This window comes from Calliphora vicina, chromosome 2, assembly GCF_958450345.1.
Source record: "Calliphora vicina chromosome 2, idCalVici1.1, whole genome shotgun sequence".
Classification (NCBI taxonomy): domain Eukaryota; kingdom Metazoa; phylum Arthropoda; class Insecta; order Diptera; family Calliphoridae; genus Calliphora; species Calliphora vicina.
This window is the reverse complement of record NC_088781.1, coordinates 125,745,493-125,767,394: the sequence shown is the minus strand read 5'-3', so window position 1 is coordinate 125,767,394 and position 21,902 is coordinate 125,745,493. Positions and strand designations below refer to the sequence as shown.

At 31.8% G+C, this 21,902-nt stretch overlaps 1 protein-coding gene across 2 annotated transcripts; it reads right to left on the bottom strand.

The window, feature by feature from the left end:
- Positions 1-1,513: 1,513 nt before the first annotated feature.
- On the bottom strand, positions 1,514-19,892 carry Clamp (Chromatin-linked adaptor for MSL proteins). Of its 2 annotated transcripts, none has more exons than XM_065501198.1 (7): positions 19,200-19,892; positions 12,637-12,812; positions 12,365-12,571; positions 11,301-12,295; positions 11,053-11,238; positions 10,108-10,989; positions 1,514-1,704 (listed from the first exon to the last, which is right to left on the bottom strand). In XM_065501198.1, exons 2-6 carry the CDS (start codon positions 12,790-12,792, stop codon positions 10,503-10,505), a joined length of 2,031 nt encoding a protein of 676 aa, XP_065357270.1. In that variant the 5' UTR covers positions 12,793-12,812; positions 19,200-19,892; the 3' UTR covers positions 1,514-1,704; positions 10,108-10,502. The 2 variants fall into 2 exon arrangements, with proteins under 2 accessions (XP_065357270.1, XP_065357271.1); XM_065501199.1 differs by having other exon boundaries at positions 11,301-12,292.
- Between the last annotated feature and the right edge of the window lie 2,010 nt (positions 19,893-21,902).

Here is a 21,902-nt window from a genome sequence, read left to right as displayed (position 1 = left end):
TCTTTTATGACGTTCAAGCATTATTTCGGACATGAAAAATCGTCTTTCAAGGTCTCTCGGCTTCAATTCGTATGGTAACCAATTTCCCTGCTTTTGGATGAATCCTACTGCTGGCAAACGTTTTGAAATTGGCTGGCCTGGGCGATCTTTGTCTCGTATTTTGAAGTCGATGGAACCACCGTAAGCAATCGTCGTGCTTCGGCGGCACTTTTATTTGTTGACACAAAATGACAGATATGTGTCCTTCAAAATCACATAAGTTATTAAAAACAAAAACCGCGTTCAAAAGATAAGCTTTTTAAAATCATACACCCAATATATTTTTTGAAACATTTTATTTTATTTATCACACATTCAGCCCAATTATGAATAAAAAATTCCACGAGAGTTTGTTCCCCGGGAGTTTTTTCCCATTGATTGAATAGGAAAAATTGGAAAAGGGAAGAAAACTCCCGGGGAATTTGTATTCATAATTGGGCTGATTTACTTACAAAAGCTTACCGCAAAATATCAATAAAATCCGCAATTGTGTTTTATCAGAACCGCGCTTAATAATTGATCAAAAAAACGGAGATATTTTTTTATTATTTTATTTTTATCAATTTGTTTATGATTTTGTTTTTATAAATTATTTACACAGTTATTAATTAGGTTGATTTTTCATTTAATTTTAATATTTAAGTATGTTATACAAAAATCGTTGCTTAAAGTAGTTTTTTTTATTTTTGTTTAATAATTAGCTAAGTTTTTAACAAAAATATATGTAGTTGTTGTTGATTTTTATTAAAAATATATTGCTTTTTCTTACAAACGAGAGAAAAAGAATGAAAGAAATTAAGAGACTAATTTTAGAAATCACTTATTTCAATGATGAATAAATTTAAATTAAAAAAATTCTATTTTTAATAAGAAATTTTTACATTAAAATAAAATAATGTCAAATTATTTAATTAAAAAAAGAAAAGAGAAAAAAAATAAGCGCTTTAAATGTTTAACTTACATTTTATTAACATTATGGGGATTTTATTGTTTTAATAGATTATTTTACAAAATTCTTAAATTCTATTGAAAACTTAAAAGTTATGAAAGCTTTCAACTAAAAGTAAGAAGTTTGTTTTCTTTTATTTTTAAAATTTTCTAGGAAAATTTATTGTTTCAGTTTTTTTTTTAAATTTATTTTATACAATTAAAGGAAGTGGAGAACTTAATTTAGTTGTTAAATATTAATTAATTAATCAATTATTGAAGGTTTTATGATGTATGCGTGTTGTTTAATTATGTTAATAGTTTTGTTTTTATTAGTTATTAATGAATTTTTGTGGTTGTCAAGCAACTTTGTTTTTAGTTTTTCTTTTATATAAATTACTAAATGTATAATAATAATCTTAAAAGTAAGGAAAACAAAAATTAAAATTGAGTTTAAGGAAAAGCTAAGCTTAAATTTAAAAATTAAATAAAATGGTTTTTTTCAGCAGAGAAAACTGCTAAGAAATTATATATTTTATATGCTAATAGTAAGTACTACTTAAAATGTAGTACTACGTAGTTTCAATTGTATTTACATTTTGGTTAAGAAAAAAATAAAAAAGGCTTTAAATATGTATTTAACGAGTAATTTGGAAGTGAAACGGCAAGAGCACCATAGGGTCAACATATCATCATCGAGAAGGGCCAAAAATATTTAGGTAAATTAGAGAAACCAGACTGCAAAAAAAAAAGATTTTATATGTACGTTTAAAAAAAAATTGGTTGGTATAAAAAAAAAACTTTAAATCTAAAGTTATATTGCTAATGATGGTGCTTAAACAAAAAAAAAAACAAATGAAGATGTAAAAAAAATAAATAAAAATAAAACATTTACCACTGGTTTCAGATCGTTAAAAAAAACCACAAAGTTATAACAGCAAATACAAACAATTATTATCTAATAACCCCATAGCAAAAAGATGGAGGGAATATTGATTTTGTGATTCTATTTATAACACATCGAAATATTCATTGTAGATCCACCGAAGTATATATATTCTGGCTCCTTATTAAATTCTAAGACGATCTAGCTATTTCCGTCTGCCTGTTGAAGGCACGATAGGGATGGACTTAGGAGCTGAAATATTCTTTGTTGATCAGAAATGTTTGGTGTTGAAATTGGAAAAAATCGGTCAGGGAGAAAGTAGAGTTATAGTTCATGATTTCTAATAGCACCCAAGCAAATATCATCCCGGAATATGGCTCTATGATACATAAATGTCTATAGTTATCTATTCAAATTTGTAAATAAGAATATAACACTCTTGCTTGTTGCATTTTTAAATTAGAAAATAACTAATAACTTTTCACAATTTTTTCCTTTTTTGGAAAATAATAAAAATAGGAGAATTTTTTCCCACATAAGAACTCTTTTTATACATTAATAGGTAAAAAAAATAATTTGCCAAGTATACTTTAAGATTGTTCAAGTTTGATTTGAAGGCAAAGTGTTTCGTGGTGTTTTTTTTGTTGATGATGTTGCCATGTAACTTGAAGTTGAATCGACACCTTGGGGTGCTTCGATCATCAAGTATTAGTTTTTAATCCTATGTTACGTATAGTTTTTAACTTAAGTTTTTTGTTCGGAGGCCATAAATAAAGTAAAGTTTTTTTGTAATTAATACTTTAAATTTTAAATTGTTAAATTCTTTAAATTGCAGTATCCAGTCGAATTTTGTATTAGATATAATTTTATTAACAAAACGAAAAAACAAAGGAAAGTGTTTGTTTTTCTTATATGGGGGATGAATTTAATGTCAAGTGAACCAACTTTTGAACTCGATGTCTTCCGATTTTGCACCAAGGTTAGTCCTATTGGATAGTAATTTAGACATAACTTTTCAACAACATCGGTCAAGAACTCTCTGAGTTGGAGGGGGTCAAAATTTTATATTTTGACCAAACAGGTGTTTTTTCTCATCCATGTAACTATTACCTATTATTCTTAGCAAAATGTGTCCCAAATAGATAGCTATTTCTTCAATTTTTTAAATTTTTTTTCCAAAATCAAAACCATTTTTGATTTTTTTTTAATCAAAATGGGCCTTTTTTTCTTAAAAGAAAACTTAGGTTTTTTCCTTAAAGAAGAAAGCTTTCTTTTTGGTCGCTTAGTGCCATGTGAGTTGGATGTCTATCAAAGTAAATGTTTTGTAACTCAAGTCATACAATTTTTGACTTTTTTTTGCAAAATTTTGTTGACTTTTATTTTCAAAATGGGCCATTTTTTAATTATTTTTTGCTCAAAAGAAAGCTTAGGTATTTTCATTTAAGAGCTTTTTTGTCCCTTAATGGCAGTTTGATATATAAATAAGTGTTTTGTAACTCAAGACATACAATTTTTAAACTTTTTTTAAATGGACCCTTTTTTGTTTTTTTTTTTTGCTCAAAAGAAAGCTTAGGTCTTCTCCTTGAAGAGCTTTTTGGTCTCTTAGTGGGATGCGAGTGGAATATCTATCAAAAAATATCTTTTGTAACTCAAGATATTAAATTTTTGAAATAATAACACTATGCACGCAATTTACACTTTTTGTCTGTCAAGAGGGGCGGCTAAACTAATTCGGGTACGCTGAATACAGTGGTGCTAACCATTTTTTAGGTTAGCTCGTATTTTCGAGATATACCGTTATTTCGAAAATGATTCTCGTTTAGTGAAAAAATTATAAATAAATTCAAATGTTTTCATATGAAAAGAAAAAGTTGAATAAAACAAATTGAAGAACGGGAATCACAATTTGTGTAATTGTGAAATGATAATATGAAAAGTTCTTATGAAAACGAAAATGAAAAGTTTTTTTTCATTTCACCGTTTCACAGAACCAGAATCGACCCCCAGAGAATGCAATTGAGTCTACTAACAAAAAATATGTGTAAAATAACTCAAAAAATTAACACAAACATTTTCCCACTCTAATATTTTAAACTCACATTCAGAATCGAATATTGTGGTGACAATTTGAAGTGAGGTGAATGTAATAACATTGTTAGGGGTATCATCTCCAAAATGTTCAATACTCTGCGACAAAATTGATTACGAAAACAATTTTATACAAGAATATTTCTTGGTAATTTAAGATTTATGTTTCATCAGAAAAAATTTTAAAAAAAATCCAATAAGGCAAAATTTTTAACACATTTTTTATAAAAGAGACAAAAATGGAACATACACTTGGCCGCATAAGTTTGCGTACAAACTACTTTATATATTTGAACAGGCTTTTTTAGTCGTAAGTAACAACGGTAATCATTTGAAATTGGTTTTTATGTATAAATAAACATTTGAAAATTACGATAGGTATTTTCTTTTTGCATTTGCAAAGTTTGTTAATAATTAACAGCTTAAAAACAATGGTATGCTAACTTTTCGTGTATGCAAAAGTATGCGTACATAAAAATTAAAGGTAATTTGTAACTGTTTTTGTTATTGTGTGATACTACAATACTGCAGTTTTTAAATGATGCCGAAGTTTTCGTTGAGGCTAATGATGAGCAGAGATCTTCACGACTGAGAGCCAGGCCAAAATATCTAGAAGATTATGAAGTATATGATGCTACAGTATGTGCCTACTTAACATCATCAAACGTTCCAAATTCATTTGAAATAGCTTATCAGGACCCCGAATGGAAGAAATCCATAGATGAAGAAGTGGTGATGATTAACAAATATAATACCTGTACAGTAGTTGAAGACAGAGGTCAGAAAAGAATTGAGGCAATTTGGGTATTTAACATAAAAAAGGCAGTGATGGCAGTATACGTAAAAAAGCAAGATTAGTTGCACGTGGTTGTAAACAGGCGTCGGATTCTTTCGATTTTGTATATGCACCAGTAGCTAATTCGATCACGGTACGTACTTTTATATCAATGGCATTTCAAAATAATTTTAAAATACATCAATTGGATGTTAAATGTGCTTATTTAAATGGGGAGTTGAAAGAAGAAGTCTTCATGTTAGTGCCTCCTCCATTTCGTGGAAAATTATGCAAACTAAATAGATCAATTTATGGCTTGAAACAAGGTGCATTCTGCTGGAATAACGAATTTAATACAAAGATTTTGGAATATGGTTTTAAAAGATCAGAAAATGATTATTGTTTGTACAAAAAGAATAATATATTTTTGCTATTATATGTCGATGATATTCTAATAACCGGAATAGACGAAATTGATATAAAAAACGTTATATTTTTCTTGAAAGAACAGTTTGAAATTAAAGATCTCGGTGAATTAAAAGAATTCCTTGGAATACAAATACAAAAACTCGATGATGAAAATTTAAAATTAGCTCAATCAGAAAACATCGTTAATATATTAAAATGTTTTGGTTTCGAAAATTCTAAATTCAAAGATACTCCAATTGAAAGGAACTGGAATATTGGAGATGAAAATTGTGAAAATTCAGAATGGAGTCAACAAAAATATCGTCAAGCAATTGGTAGTCTACTGTATTTAAGTATTTGGACACGACCCGATATTGCCTACGCAGTAAATACGTTAAGTAGATACCAGGAAGACTTCACAGGCATACATATAAATGCTATTAAGAGAATATTACGCTACCTTAATGCAACAAAAGATTATGGATTAATATATAAAAAGTCAAAAGAAGTCTTGCCGTTACATGGATACTCAGATGCTAGTTGGGGAGAAGCTGAAGACAGAAAAAGCACAACAGGTTTTTGCTTCAAATCTTATGAAAACTTAATATCTTGGAAAACTACAAAACAGAAAACAATAAGTTTATCATCCACCGAAGCTGAATATGTCTCGTTAAGTACTGCTGCACAGGAAGGTATTTGGTTGAAAAGGTTGTTGGATGAATTTGGAGTTACCGTAACAAATCGAGCATTCATAATAAATATAGACAACCAAGGTGCTAAATATATTGCTGAACAGTTGGAAACAAAAAGATCAAAGCATATTGAGTTGAAGTATCATTTTATAAGGCAACAAGTTCAAGATGGCAAGATAAAATTAAAATACATACAAACTGAAGATCAAATAGCGGATTTTTTCACAAAACCACTGGCTAAAACTAAATTTAATTTCTTTAAAAACTTGCTTAATATTGGAATTTAATAATTTATTTATAAGATTATGGACGGGTGTTGTAATGTGGTAATCTTATTTAGAATGTAAGATCTGGCAACATCGTTTTTGTTAGTTATTCTACTTTATCCTTTTTTCTATTATATTATTAATCTTGCTAAAGTAAAGTAAAACAAAGGTTTACAATTGAATTGTCTTATGTAATACCTTTTTTGTAATATTAAATAAAGAGATAATTATTATTAAATAAACGCCACTTTAAATTTATTCCTGTTCGTCGCTGTATCCAATCTTCAAGAAGCTATATATTATATCAACAAAAATGGCTGAAAACTTAAATTCACAATTTAATAAACATGTGTCCAAAGACACTGTGCTCAGAATTTTGAAAAAGGCCAACTATAGAAGCCATGTTAATAGACAAAAATCGAATTGCTTTCACTAAAGAACACATAAATATGCCTCCAGTTCTGGAAAAATTTTCTATTCACGGATGAATGCAAGTACTGCATCATTGGCATAAAAGACCGTCATTTTGTTTGGAGAAAGCCTTGTACAGTGCTTAGTCCCAAAAATTTAATACTAACAGTTAAGCATGGTGGTGGTGCAGTGATGGTACGGGGGTACATGACAAGTGAAGTCGTGGGAAATTTAGAATTTATTCCATCGACAATGGATCATAAGGTCTATTTAGACATTCTAATGAAAAATCTTATCGAAAGTGTTAGCAAATTGGGCATTGAAGATGATTATATATTCCTGCAAGACAATGACCCAAAGCATACTACACACAACACAAGGCTTTGGTAGTTGTTTAATAATACAAAAACAATTGGAAAATTCTCCGCAGTCACCAGACCTAAATCCAATAGAACATTTATGGGATTTGCTGGAGTGAAAAATACGAAACCATGTAATAACATTAAAGGAAATGCTTCAAACAGTATTAACTGAGGAATGGAAAAATAGTAGTTCCAAATACACCGAAAACCTGGTTTCATCAATGACAAAACGCCTTCATGATGTTCCGGAATTGAATTTTTTTATGACTTCAATTCTTATAAGTTTTGTTGATTCTTAAATATGCATTTCACAATGCAGTTGTGTTCTTAAATATTTAAGAGTTTTATATAAAAAATTTATTTTTATATCCAAAATTAGAGTATACTTTTAATTTTTGTAATGCAATGCAGGAGCAAAAAAGGCAACATTTTTACCAAATTTTCCTAAATTGGCATTTTAAACTCAAAATCAGAATTGAATAGTGTTGTGGACAAATGTAGTCAGATGAAAGCAATAACATTATTTAATTATTATCTTGCTGTTAAAAGTAACACTGCCATTAATAAAATTCAACACAAAAACTATTTTATCACTAACTTTTCCCATTTTTCCTATTAAATTCCATGTTAAAAATGGCATAGATGGGGATAGTGCACTAAATGTTGATTGAAATCAGCATTGCACTATCACTCACTAAAATTGCAAAAAATTTAGTTTGCACTATTTTTTATCAGCTTTAGTGATAATGCTTATTTCTTAACTAGCACTAAAAAAAATTGTGGTAGTGATAGTGATAATTTTTTAACTATCACTAAACGAAGATTTAGTGGAAAAATCTGCACTACAATTAATTAGTGCAAAATTTTAACCTGCAATCAAAAAAAGCTGCATTAAACATACTATCACTAAATTTTCAAAAATGAGTAGTCATGAAATTGTTGAATCCAAATTCGAAAAATAAAAATTTTTAATTTTTTTTGTTATTTTTAATGAAATATTAGTCTTAAGTTTTAAATTAGTGTACAGAAATAAACTTAAACCATTTTGAACTTAAAAATTTAGTGCACAATTTGAAGTTGCACTCAAATTAGTGCATACAAAAAAGTTGCAATAAACTGATGATTGCATTTTTTTAAATCAACTAATTTAATTTTGAGTGCAAAATTTTTTAACTCACTATCACTAATGTTTAGTGAGGCTGCTAATTTTCAACTCAGCACTAAATATAAACAAAATGATTGCACTAATTTTGCACTATCACTAAGTATTAGTGCAAACTGCAAAATTAATTCACTACCCCCATCTATGAAAAATGGGACGGGGAAAAAACTCCCTCTTAAAAAGAATTGGGTTGATATTGATGTTAAGGCTACTGGCCATCCTAATTTGCCGAGATTCGTAAGCAGTGTTTCTTACTTTACAACGACGCACAGTGGTATTTTATTTGGCAAAGTCTTTTTTTTACAGTTATTTTTTAGAAATCTAATGATGCAATTCTGTAGAGAAATGTTTCATTAGTAGAAAACCATGATTTGTTTTCGAAAAAAATAAAATTTTGTATAAAAAGAGTGTGGTAAAGTTATCTAAATATTATACAACGAAAAAAAAAATTTTGCTACATTTCAGTTGTATATACAATAAATATGCTTGAACTACCAATAGTTTTAGAGCATTTTAATTAAAATATAGTATTTTGAATTTAATAGGATTGAAAAAAATATTTAAATTACATATATAGTTTAAGAAATCTGAGCAAATCTAAATGGCTCCAAAAAATTAAGCATTTGCAGTTTTCATTAGAAAAAAAGAAATAAGTTAGCTCGGTCTACCTCCGTGTTAGTACTGCTACTAAATGAAAGTTTGGAATATTTTCTTTCGTTTTATGTAAAAAAATTCTGCGACTTTTTGCGATCGCTGAACAAACTTATAAATTTTGTGATAAAACTCACGTATTTTTTATGAATATTTACAATAAATTGCAATGCATATTTACAATAAAAGGTTTTGCTTACTTTTAGGCTTTTACTTTTTATATGGGGGATAGGAGCAATTATGCTCCTATCCTTATGAAACTTAACAGATAGATTTGGGTTTATATAAATATTGTTTATATCGAATTTCATCACAATACTATTATTTTTATGTGAGTTTTGAACGATAAAACTATTTTCAGAAAGGGACCTATATGTGGACTAGGTTCAAATATGGACCGATTTTCTTCATACTTTGTAGTATGATATCTGGGCACTTGGAACTAACATATGCAAATTTTAAATAAGATCGCTGTATTATTTAATAATTTATGACTGATACAACATTATTTTGGAAGGTAGGTACCCCTAGGGACTATCCGATATGAATCATTTTTAATATTTAGCTTTTCTATATGTAACTAGCCAAGTGTACCAAATTTTATTATCATTGGAGCACTCCTTTTACTTTTTGTAAAAAAATATATGAACCCATGCTGTAACAACTAGGCCCCTTATAAGACTTCGGTAAGATTTAGGAAGCCTCATGTTATACATTTAGCCCATCAATCAGACAATTTTCATATTTTCAATGCTACCTATACATATATTTGAATCTATATATCTCGAGATAGATAGATCTATACAGTTATTTATGTTAATTCGAATATTTGAAGGGAAAAAACATTTTTTAATGAAAAAAATTTGGTAATAAAAAAAATGGAATAAAAAAAAATTTTGTTAAAAAAATATGTGGTGAAGAAATTGTTTTTTTTTCGAATTTCTGTGTTTGACATTAGATATTCATATTGTCCATGTTAATGATTTAATAATCCAAATATATATTAAAAATAAGTGAGACATCGAAGCAGTCGTGATTTTTTGCTTATATCTTTGTTATTTGTGCGCCGATTTATAATGTTTCTGCTTATTCAATTAGTCAATTTAATTTTTTTTATTTTTGTTTGAAGTTGACGTTTTTTCACTATGTTATATTAAGAGAACTCTCTAGTACAGAGAATTCCAACTGGTGGATATATTGGATATTGATAGAGCCTTTAGTAAGGTCATAATGGAATCGATCACATCCGATTTTGGGATACTTGTTGTAAATGTTATTATAATTTTGTTTAACTTTTATGACATTTGAATAACCAGGTTTTTTAAAATGATTGAGAAATGATAATGTTGTAAATTATAATAAAATAAAAATATGCACATGTGACTAATTCTAAATTAATTTTATAGAAATAAAAATAACTTATATATTCTATAAACTCACCATTATTTTTCTATATATTTGTTCACAATTCTCCAGTTGTCTGCTTACAAACAATTCGCACAATTAACCACTTTTATCAATTACCGCTTATTGGTAAGTGGCGTTAAAATAGTATTAGAAATAGATGAATTTATAGAAATCACCTCGGTAATATTTGCCATGTTGGCATTAATATTAGCTTGCTGTTGTTGAGGATAATAGACTGGCGGTGACAGTTGAGCATGTTGTAAAGGATGATAATTATGTAAATATGAGGCAGTTGTTGAGGACATTGAAGATGTGTTGTTAGATGCTGTTGAAGCAATCTGTGATGAATGTTGTGTTGGTTGCGTTTGGGTGTGATGTTGATATGTACTCGTCGTATATATAGCAGCACCTCCTCTATTAGAGTTTGTCTATAAACCAGATATTATCACTTCATGCTGAGCATCATCATCCATATCGGGTAGTTCTTGTTTTTGTATAACCATCTGTTGACGGTCCCCGCCGCCAGTATTATCTTGTTGATTTTGTTGTGACTGTGGCACTTGGGCGGGCTGTCGCGGTGCAGTTTGTCCATATTTCTCATGGATACCACGATGGCGTTTCAAGGCAAAACGATCAGCAAATGCCGCCGAACAGATATCACATTTGAAAGGCTTTTCTCCAGAATGTACCTTGGCATGATTTTTCAAATGAGCCGCCTGCGAAAATGCCGAACCGCAGATATCACATTTATAGGGTTTTTCGCCGGTATGAATGCGCCTGTGATTCCATAGGGTGGCATGTCTGGCAAAGCCCTTATCACATACCTCACAGACATAGGGACGTTCACCGCTGTGCGTACGTTCGTGATTTTTCAAGTGCGGCGATTGGGAGAATTGCATGCCACAGGTTTGACATCTGGGGGAAAAGAAATTCAGGAAATTAGTATGTTGGTTTTCGTATTTATTTTAAAACACTTACTTGTAGGGTTTTTCGCCGGTGTGTATACGAGCATGATTTTTTAAATATACTGCCTTGGCAAAGGCTAAACCACATATGCTGCATTTATAGTTTTTCTCACCACTGTGCAGCTTTTTATGAGACCACAGACTTGAATAGCGGGAAAATGTACCACCACAGATGTTGCAAGTAAAAGGTTTGGGATTTCTGGAAATAGAAAAGGAACAATTGGTTAAACAATTTCGATGAAATAATAATTTCCTACTTACTCCGTTTTCACTGTCGATTGCGCCGAACACTGTTGCTTCGAGGCCGGCGCTCCCGAGCCGGCAAACACCACACCCGAGCCATTGCACTTGTTACACTTCGTCACCTTGGGTTGAGTATACTTTTTCTTGGCCGGCTGTGACGATGTTCCACCATGGGAATTTTCACGTTTTACACTTGCTGTCGTTACAGTCGATGTTGTGCCTGGCTGGTTAGTAGTCTGTGCCACCAGCTGCACTTGCTGGCCTTGGGCATTTGTTGAGATAATTTGTACCGGTTGTAAATGATTCTGTAGCATATTTTGGGCATTCAGAGAATCCATAGATGATTCGGAATTACCACTTTGCAGCTCATTCATTTCGAATTTAATTTCTCCATCGGGTGCTACGAATATTTGAGTGGGTGTTACTTGTTGGGCGGCATTTAGGGCAGCCTGTTGGGCTTGATCGTTTTGTAGGCATGAGTCGCAGCGATTAATTTTGGGACCTTTACGCTTGACAGGCTGTAGTATTTGTACACCACATGTATTGCATTTGCTTTGTTCTAGTTTTAAATGTTTGCCTGCAGCGTTAGAGTTATTTAATTGTACCTCATTGTTTTGTTGCTGTTGTTGTTGCTGCTGCTGCTGTTGTTGTTGCTGATTTTGTTGTTGTTGCTGCTGCTGTTGTTGTAATTGTTGTTGTTGCTGCTGCTGCTGTTGTTGTTGCTGTTGCATAACAGCTGGTTCTAATGCTTCGGTGGCTACAATTTGTATTTGTCCCATTTGTCCATTTTCGGTGATAATATTTTGTGTCTGCACTAATCCCTGAGCATTTACCACAATAGCCTCTTGTTGTTGAGACTGCTGCTGGTGCTGCTGATCACTGCCATCCTGGGCATGTATACGTTTGTGATGATTTAGTAAAGCCAAATGTGAAAACATTAAACCGCAAACATCACATTTAAAACTTATATTGGAAATTGTATTCTGTATGGGAGAAATAGTCTGTAAGGACTGCTAAATAGGTGCAGAAAAAAGTAAAAATTATTAGAAATTTATAGTAATTAAATAAATTTTAAGACTTACTGCTGTTAAAGGTTTATTTTGATTGACTATTTGCAATCTACCTTGTGAATCTAAGGTGGCTATACCTATAGTGCCACCCTGATTTAATTGATTCAATTGCATGCCATTGACCAAGGCATAGTTGTAGCCTCCTACCGGCTGCGCTATGTAACAGGTCTTGTTATCATCGGTGGCCAATTGTGCCAAATTTACGGTGGCTCCATTGCCCTTTAGTACATAACAAATATTATAAAGAAATTACTTTGTATGTAAACAATAAGTTTAAGACTTACATTTGTGGTGGTGTAGTAGAAGGTGGGCTGTTCTTTTTGCCCTTCAATTTTGGGCTGCTTCAAGATGGTGCCATCTGCTGTTTGATATTGTATAGGTTGAACATTTGCCCCAAGAGCATTTGTAAAGATGATATTTTTAGTAATATCTTCCATCATTTGGAGGCCTCTTTATTGCACTAAAAATGGAAAATAATATATTATCAAAATATGTTTAATCATTTAAAAAATTTGATAAATTATATGAAGAGGTGTTAAGATCTTTAGTAATATAATCTAATAAATCATTTTAAATCAAATTCTTAAGTATTGTTCTCCAAATTTGGGACAAATCGAGGAAGTAGTTTAATTTTAGATATTTCACAGAGACAAACAACGTAATTTTTCAAATGATACTTAAAACTTATTGTCTCTACTTAGGAACTTGACCAAATTTGTAACAGAAGTCAAGCTTTTTATGCCTAATATAGTGACGTTATTCTTTTATGTCACTGGCTCTTATTTCCCGATTCATGGTTCTGCAAAATTGTGGATTATTTTAGTATTTCTTTTATGTATATAATATCTTCCGGCGGAGGATATCTAAAGCCACATATTTCTGGGTAACAGTCTTTCACCCGGACTGATGGATTTTCATATAGTGTATTTCAAATCGAATAAATCTTGCCGTGTTCCTCGATGAATTTATTGTAAAAAATATATCTCAATTATTATGGAAACTAATTAAATATGGAAACTAATTTTAAATCAAACAGAATAGTATTATTAAAGAAAATAAAAATTCGGCAAAGATTGGAATAAATTTCGACATGTCGGATTTCCATAAAATGTTTTCATTAATACGCTCTTAATCACACTCTTTTTTAATAAATATGAACAAATTAAAGATTTTATTGTTTACAAAACATAAATTAATTCTCTAATTATATAATTATATATATTATATATAATTATTATTATATATAATAATATCAAATTTCTCATAATTTAAAAAAAAAATTACCCAGTAAAATTAACTTCTTCTTCTTCTTCTTTGACACATGAAATAATGTGTCATAAAAAGTGACGCGAGACACTAAGTCTATGTTGCCACTTTTGGGGGGTTTTCATCAATTAATGTGTAATACAATATTCTGTTGGTGTTCGTACGTTGGTGTTGATATATCATTTTATTGTCGTTGATTTGCCAATTGTCTGGTTCATATTAACAATTTCTCGTCACGATAGAATTTATATAATATTTTGTAGATTTTGGTATCGTCAATCTTCAGTATTTCTTCAATCTTGAGTTGATGTACATTCAGGTTTTGTAGTTGTCGTTTCAGGGAATTACGTCGATCAGCATTTACATTATGGCAATCAAAAGTTAGGTGATCTATAGACTGAATCATACCGCAATCACACATTTCTGAACCGATAATGTTTACTTTAAATAGATGTTGTCTGGTTCGTATGTGGCCGAATCTCATTCTGCATATCATTGTTATTATATCCCTTGGAAGGCGTCGGTTAAAAAACCAAGGTTTGTGATTTACTGTTCCATTTAGTGCGTATAGGTGTCTTCCATTGGGGCTGTTATCCCATTTCGTCTGCCATGTCGTGATTGAATTCCTCATGTCCATAGATCTTAAGTCAGATGGAGAGACTGGTGGATAATTATCTGAGTCCGTGTGATTGACAGCCACACTATCGACATGTTCGTTACCAGAGATATCAGAGTGACTAGGTATCCACAGGAAGTGTATTGTAAAACCGGTTTGGCTGAGCTCATATAGTTCGTTTCTAATTCTCCAAATGTAATCGTGAGTTCTATTGTTGCTAAAATGTTCAATGGCTTGTAAGACAGATTTGCTGTCTGATATTATGAGATATCTTCCGACATCATTAATTTTCAAGAACAGGAGCGACTCTAAGACAGCCATAGCCTCAGCTGTGAATATCGGACAGTTGTTGTTCAGCGAGAACGATGCTTCTATGTCCATATATGGGAACCAAAATGCGCAACTTGTTCTATCTGACGTTTTCGAGCCATCTGTGAAAATTCGTTTGAATAGTTTCCATCTGCCGTCGATTAATGTTAGATATTTTCTCCGTATATCGACGATTTCAGCAGTAGATTTCTTGATATCTAAATATGTAACATTCGGCCTGATATAACTGACTCCTACAGGTAACTGGAATTTTAACAATCTATCATGTCTCGATATTCGGTATTCTGTTGACTTGTGGTAGAATTTCTCAAACAGTGTTGGTCGTGAAGAATAACTCTGATTGTATTGACATATATATTTACTCGCCGGATGATTTTCTTCCGATACTAAACGATTAATATATCCATCAGCAAGAAAGGAAAATCTTTCAGGAATTGGCATAGCCGAAGCTTCCTGTTCCAGTGCTAGCACATGTGTTGAAATCATGGCCCCTAGAGCTATTCTTATTGCCCTATATTGTATCCGCTGTAACTTTATGAGTTCCTTACCAGGACAGTCTAGCATGAGTGGAGCCATATATTCCATTTTCGGCCTTATTACCCCAAAATATAGGGTCAGAAGATTTTGAGGATCAGAACCCCATGACACACCACATAGAGCCCGAAGTATGTTCAAAAAATGAAAGCAACTTTTCTTGACCTTTTCAACATGTTCTCTTAGTTTCAAATTCGATTCAAATGTAAAATCGAGGAAATTAAAAGAATCAACATATTCTATTGCAGAATTCTCGATTCTCATTTCGGGATAAAAAAGTTGTGTTCTTCTATTTGTTGGAGAAAATATCATGGCCTTTGATTTTTGTGGTGAAAGTGTGAGTTGAACATTTCTTAATTTGTCGTTTAAGATATCGATTGCATTTTGTAGTTTCGTGGTAGCCGAAATTACTGATGTATCCATGTAAAACATGACTAAATCATCAGCGTATCCTAAAATCTCTACATCCTGATTTTCAAACACGTCATTGATGTATACATTGAAACTAAGTGGGCTTAATACAGATCCCTGAGGGGTACCGGTGAATGATATCCGGTTGATGTCACCTTCTGACGTCTCCAGTATCAGATGTTCGTATTGAAACATTTTGTGAATTATGCTACAAATGTGTTCACTTACCCCTAATATTCTGTACTTTCCGATGAGTATGTCTATGTTCACACCTTCGAATGCATTCTTAATGTCCAAGAAAACAGCGACCAGAAACATACCTTTCTTTCGAGCGAGTTGGGCTGCAGACCATAATGTGATTGCGTTGTCATATGTGGATTTGCCTTGTCGAAAGCCAGTTTGATAAATGCTTAGTTTATTTTTCGTCTCCAGTTGGTGATTTATTCGGTGTTGTATCATCTTCTCAAAAATTTTTCGTAGACAGGATATAAGTGCCACGGATCTATAGGCTTGTGGGTCGTCAGGCGGTTTGCCCCTTTTGTGGAGAGGTATGATCTTGTATTTCATCCATGTTCTCGGCATCTTACCATTCGTCCATACATTGTTGTACATTTCCAAGAGTGTGTGTTTAATGTCCGCTTTAAATTTTTTCATATGACCATGTCTTATACCATCCAATCCAGCGGAGGTGTCTTTAGAATTTGATATCGCCAATTCGAGTTCCTCGATGGAGAATAATTCCTCCATAAGTGTCTGTGGGTCGTAAAGATTGGTGATGTCATTAACAGGACCTATAGGACCCGTCAGATTGTCACAAAATTGGTTGATACAAGTAGGTGATAAAGTAGGAGGCTTGGGAATGTTCATGCGTCTAAATTTCCTTATTGTGTTCCAAAGTTCGGTAGGTGATAAATCCGAATTTATGTTCTCGCACGTTGTCTTCCATCCAATATATTTTTCCTTTCTTATCGTATAAAAATATTCCTTTCTCTTGGAGATAAGTTTTTCAAAATTTTCCCTAGTAGGTTTCTTTCATAATTGCGCCAGAGCCTTTATCTGGCCAGCCTTAGCCTTGTTGCAAGTTGTATTCCACCAAGGGTTTTCAGGATATTTTTTCGACTTGGCCTTTGTTCTAAATGTGTTGTAAAATAGGTCTGAAAAAACGTCAAATTTTTCATCATTCTGAACGTTAGTGAATCTCTCATCATTTATTATCTCCGTGACCTTCTCATTAAGTAACTTCTCATGTATGTTTTTAGGCACGCCATATGAGATTTTGGGTCTTATTATATTTCTTAGTTGGAAATCCATACTTATCATACAGTGGGAGCTCCCTAGGCACTCGTTCAAAGTTGTCCATGAGGCTACCATAGCAAGAGAAGGCGAACATATTGAAAAATCTATCGCTGTAGGGTTCGAACAGCCGAAAAATGTGCTTGAGCCATCATTAAGTAGGACCATGTTGTTGTCATCAATGAATTCAATGACATGTGTGCCCTTATCATCAGTATTACGGTTACCCCAAATCCGATGATGAGCATTAAAATCACCGCAGAGTAATAAGTGAGAGTTAGAATCATATTTTTGTAATATATTGTCGAGATCATTCTTGTTATAAGATGCAGATGGAGGTATATAAGTTGACAAAATAACTATCTTCCCTATATGGGAGTCTATTTCACAAGCAACAATTTCTATCTTATCATTTCTCAAGTTTATTTTGGGCTCATTAAATAACATAGACTTCCTCAAAACAATTGCTACCCCACCCCCGAAAGTGGTGGTGACCCTGTCATTTCGGATTATATCATATCCAGCTATTTCAAACTTATGTTCCGGTCTTAAAAACGTCTCCGATATCAATGCAATGTCTATGTCATTATCCCTTAAAAACTGAGATAATTGGCTTTTCTTGTTTCTTATGCTAGTGATATTAATCTGAATAATTTTCATCTTCCAGATTTATTCGATCCTTATTATAACCGATTGTCTGGGTAGACTGCTGAAATTTTTCAAATTCATCATAGCTTGTGTTTATAGTTATCTTGTCATCTTCATTCTGCTTTGAGTCAAGTGGGTTTGTAATGTCCCGCTTGGGGGGTATATTAGGTTGTGTAATTGTTAGCACCTCTGTGGGCAACTGTTGTATCTGTACAGAGGACGTTGTCGTTTCAGTCTGTATCTCCATAGTTGACATCTCAAATTCGGAGTCTTCGTGTTCTGAAAAAATCGCCGTTTGACTATCAGTCAAACCAACTGCGCTGACTTGAGTTAAAATCTTGTCGGCATTTTTGCGTTTTCTATTCTTGCGTTTGTTCACCTCGATTTTCTTGCGTTTGTCTGTCAGTAATGGAAATTCAGTATCATTAAGAAGGAATGTTTGAGTCGTCGGATTCTTCCCAATAGAATCATATTTTCTTGGTGCCCTTTCATTGGCCTTATCCTTGGCTTTTCTTCTTAGGCGAACTCTAACTTCACAATCATAAAACCTGGCATCATGAGGGTCGCCACAGTTTACACACTTCGGAGATGCAACACAGTTGCCCTCGTGTACCAAACCACAACGATAGCAGATCCTCTTGAGCCTGCGGCATACTTTCTCAGAGTGACCATATCTCCAGCATTTCCCACATTGTGAGACCCGCTCAACAAATGGCTCAGAGGGGATTTGTATAACTGCCTTTGTCTCGCACATTTCTAGAGGAATTTGTATCTTATAATCCTTAATGACTGTTTCATTGCTGACCAATTCATTAATCATTTCTCTATCCCTGCTCCTGATTCGTAACTTCCTCTTGGATATAAAAAATATCTCGATATCGTTGGTTATAGAGAAAATAAGTTTGGACACTTTCACAACTGGTAATGAATTACGGCCCTCGTGGGGTTGTAAAATCGCCTCATATTCCCGCATGAAATGCGTGTATCTCCTCTTCCTGGGTAATGGGAAATTTTTCCCATCTCCAGCGTCTCCATAATCAATAACCGGGTATACCTGATATTGGCTTCGAAATTAAATTACAGTAACAAGATCCTTGTCCGAATTATATTAATTTTATTTGAAAAAATTGTCACGATGCAAAAACACGTCTTAACGGTTGAAAATTCAAACGGGACTCAACAAACTAGTTTGCTTTATTAAAACCGTAAAATTAACTTGCATTTAATAGTCCATGGAAAAAAACGTAAACAAAAACAATACGGCATCCTTGCTAGCAGAAAGAACAACAAAAAAAACAGAACAGTACTGCCAACTGGCGCGCTTTTTGAGAAAAAGAGATGGCAACAGAATGCAACAGCAATGATAAAATATAATGAAATGGAATAGTAAAAATAATGAATGAATGAAATAAAGCAACAACAAAAAATATAAGAAATTAAACGAAAAAGGAGATGGAAGAATAATTTTAAGGCAATTTAAATATGGCGACGACAGAGACACAAAATCCGAAGCAAAAAAAGAAAAACGAAAGAAAAAACTCAATGTTTTGAAAAGGTTTAGGAATTCTTTTACAAAAAATTAAACTAAATACGAATTAAATTTATTAAAAACACATGCGGAACTGCAATTTTACACATTTGTTTTAAATTAATTGTTATCACATTAGATTATTCGTCATTTTCACTTTATTAACAACCATGATTAATGCACTTTTTTGTGTTAACCTAAAGCCGAGCATTTTTCTTTACCTGTGTATAAGTTTACGCAATAATCTTAATTTGTTGATGATCTATTATTAATTTGTTTAAGGTGTTTTTTTATAATCGTTGAAAAACCCAATTCCTTTACACTTTTTTGTTAAATGTTTTGATTGTTGTTATTGTAATTAGTAGGTTTATTTTGTTTTACACAACACCACACAATAGTTTTATTATTGTTTTTTCTTTTTCTAGCAAATTTAATTGAAAATACAACACATGAGATGCACTGTAAAAAACGAAACAGACAAATTTTATTTTGCCAACATCACGAACGAGTGAACGATAATAAAAATTCTTCGTTTCGCTTTTTTTGTCACACACATTCACTGCTATTAAACACTCCCTTCACTGCTCGCACTCGTCTTGTTAAACACACGCACAAACATGCACACTATATACGCTTTTACATTTGGTATTCTTTTTTTTTCTTGGGATTTTTTTCGTGTTTGCCGTTCTCTTTTAATACAATGATTTTGGATAAAATAGACAAGAAAAGCAATATGGCGGCGCCAAAACACTTTTGTTGCTAAAAATTAGTTAAATTATGGTAGTTTGGCACATTTTTCAATTGAAATTTTATTAAATAGTAATGAATTAAATGTTATTTGTTAAAAATTTCTTTAAATTTTATGAATTACTGAGAGTTTTTCTTGTTCTAATTTTGTGAGAAAAGACCGTATATTTTCTTTACCGTTCACACTTGTCCACTGTTAAAATGAGACTGCCACACAGTTGTTCTTTCATTTTCACTGAATTATATTGCTGCGTATTTTTAACGGGTTAACGGTAAGAAAGAAAGAGATGTCTAGTGTGTTTAGGTTAAGAAGTCTCTTTCGTTGGTTTAGCAAGCAAAACAAAAGAGATGCCAGACTAAAATAAGATATTTTTTAGAAACAATTTTTTCGTAAAAATCATGCTAAATGTATTAAAATTTATTAATTTTAAAGATAATTAATATTAAACAATATTATATAAATTGAAAACTTGAATTTTTTGTTAAAATATAAAGTTTTTTAGGTTTTTAAATTTTAATATAATTAAAATTTTACTTATGGCAAGGCTCTAAATAATTACATACTGAACATATAAAATAAAAGCATTGCATATGTTAAGGCGCAAAGTTAAAGAGAGGCACAAATAAAAATATAATTAAAACCGTTAATTTTTGAATTTGAATAATAATATACAATGGAAGATTTTAAGTTTTAATAAATATTAGAGAAATTTAAATATAACTGTAAGCTAAATTATCTGGAATATTCCTAAAACTAGGTAAAAATAAACTTTAGAAGAAACAAAATTTATAAAAATCGTTTGTACGGACTTTTCTTTTGTTATAAAAGAACTGGCGACCAAGGAAAATATTATTGTCACATGAATTTTTATATTTTTTTTTGTCAAATTAACTTTAAATTTAACACAATAATTCAGCAATTATAATTGTCATCACAACAATGTTCTTAATTATAGGACATGCTAAATCAATTCAAAACGTTTTTGAATTTGCCAAAGAAAATTTTCATGAATGCCTTCTGGAAAATCATGGCCATAAATCATGTGTGTTTGAAAACCAAACAGACATAAATGATATAAAATTATCAACTCAAATTGTTGGCAGAGGAGAAAATATGGTAAAAAAAATATCGCACATAGTAAAAAGTAACATAAACCCACATATTTTTTCCTGTGCGCAATAAGTTTTTTTCATTATGCATTATAGAGAGTAAGAGAAAAAACTAAATAAACTTGATGTGTAAAGTTTAAAAAAATCGAACGTACAAACACTTTATTAATAATTGCATACGAGTGAGTGCCAACAAAAATCAATACGACTACAAAGTTTTAAGAAAAAGGAATCACCACTTATTATTATTTGTGACTGCCACTGCAGTTGCAAAATGTTTACAAAGTAGCAGTATTGACACAAAAATAAATTCCTTAAAACCTACAATGGTGTTTTGATTTGTGAAGGTTTTTTTTTCCTAAAACCAATAATAAATTTTGTCAAACAAAAATAAAACAAATCATGTATTTTGTTAGGTTTCTGACATCAGACATAGGTTAGGTTAGAAGGGTTGTGTGCTCATGAACATAAATCCACTCGGAGACCCTTAGGGTCCATTGTGATTGCCTTCAATTGTAGTATCAGATCAAATAAATGCAGTGTGAAATGTAAAGGAAAGTTTCATACATACATACACAGAGAAAACAGATTCGTGATAGCAACCGAATTTGTTGCCAATCGAATGATTATATCTTACTCACCGAATTTTACAGTTGTAGCTACAATATTTTGGAGGGGGCAACTAAATTTTGGTTGCCTCAACTGATATTCTTCTTTATTAACTGACTTTCTGTTGTTGAAATTGAAAAATTCTATGTGTGCCACCGAATCATTCGATTGGCAACAAATTCGGTTGCTATCACGAATGTATTTTCTCTGTGAATGTATGTATGAAAAAGAAGGAGGATCTATCAGACTCTTTGATCATACATCCACCTAATGTCCTTTGTGAACCCTATGATATCCCCTAGTTGGCAACCAGTTATGTCCTCAAGTCCACCGAAAAAACTACTACTGACAAAAGCTATGTTCTATTGTCTCTATTTTCTCGAATTCTCACACATCCATATACTAATTCTGGCTCATATCGGGCAATGAGCCGAAATTGCCCCTACTAGAATTCTCAA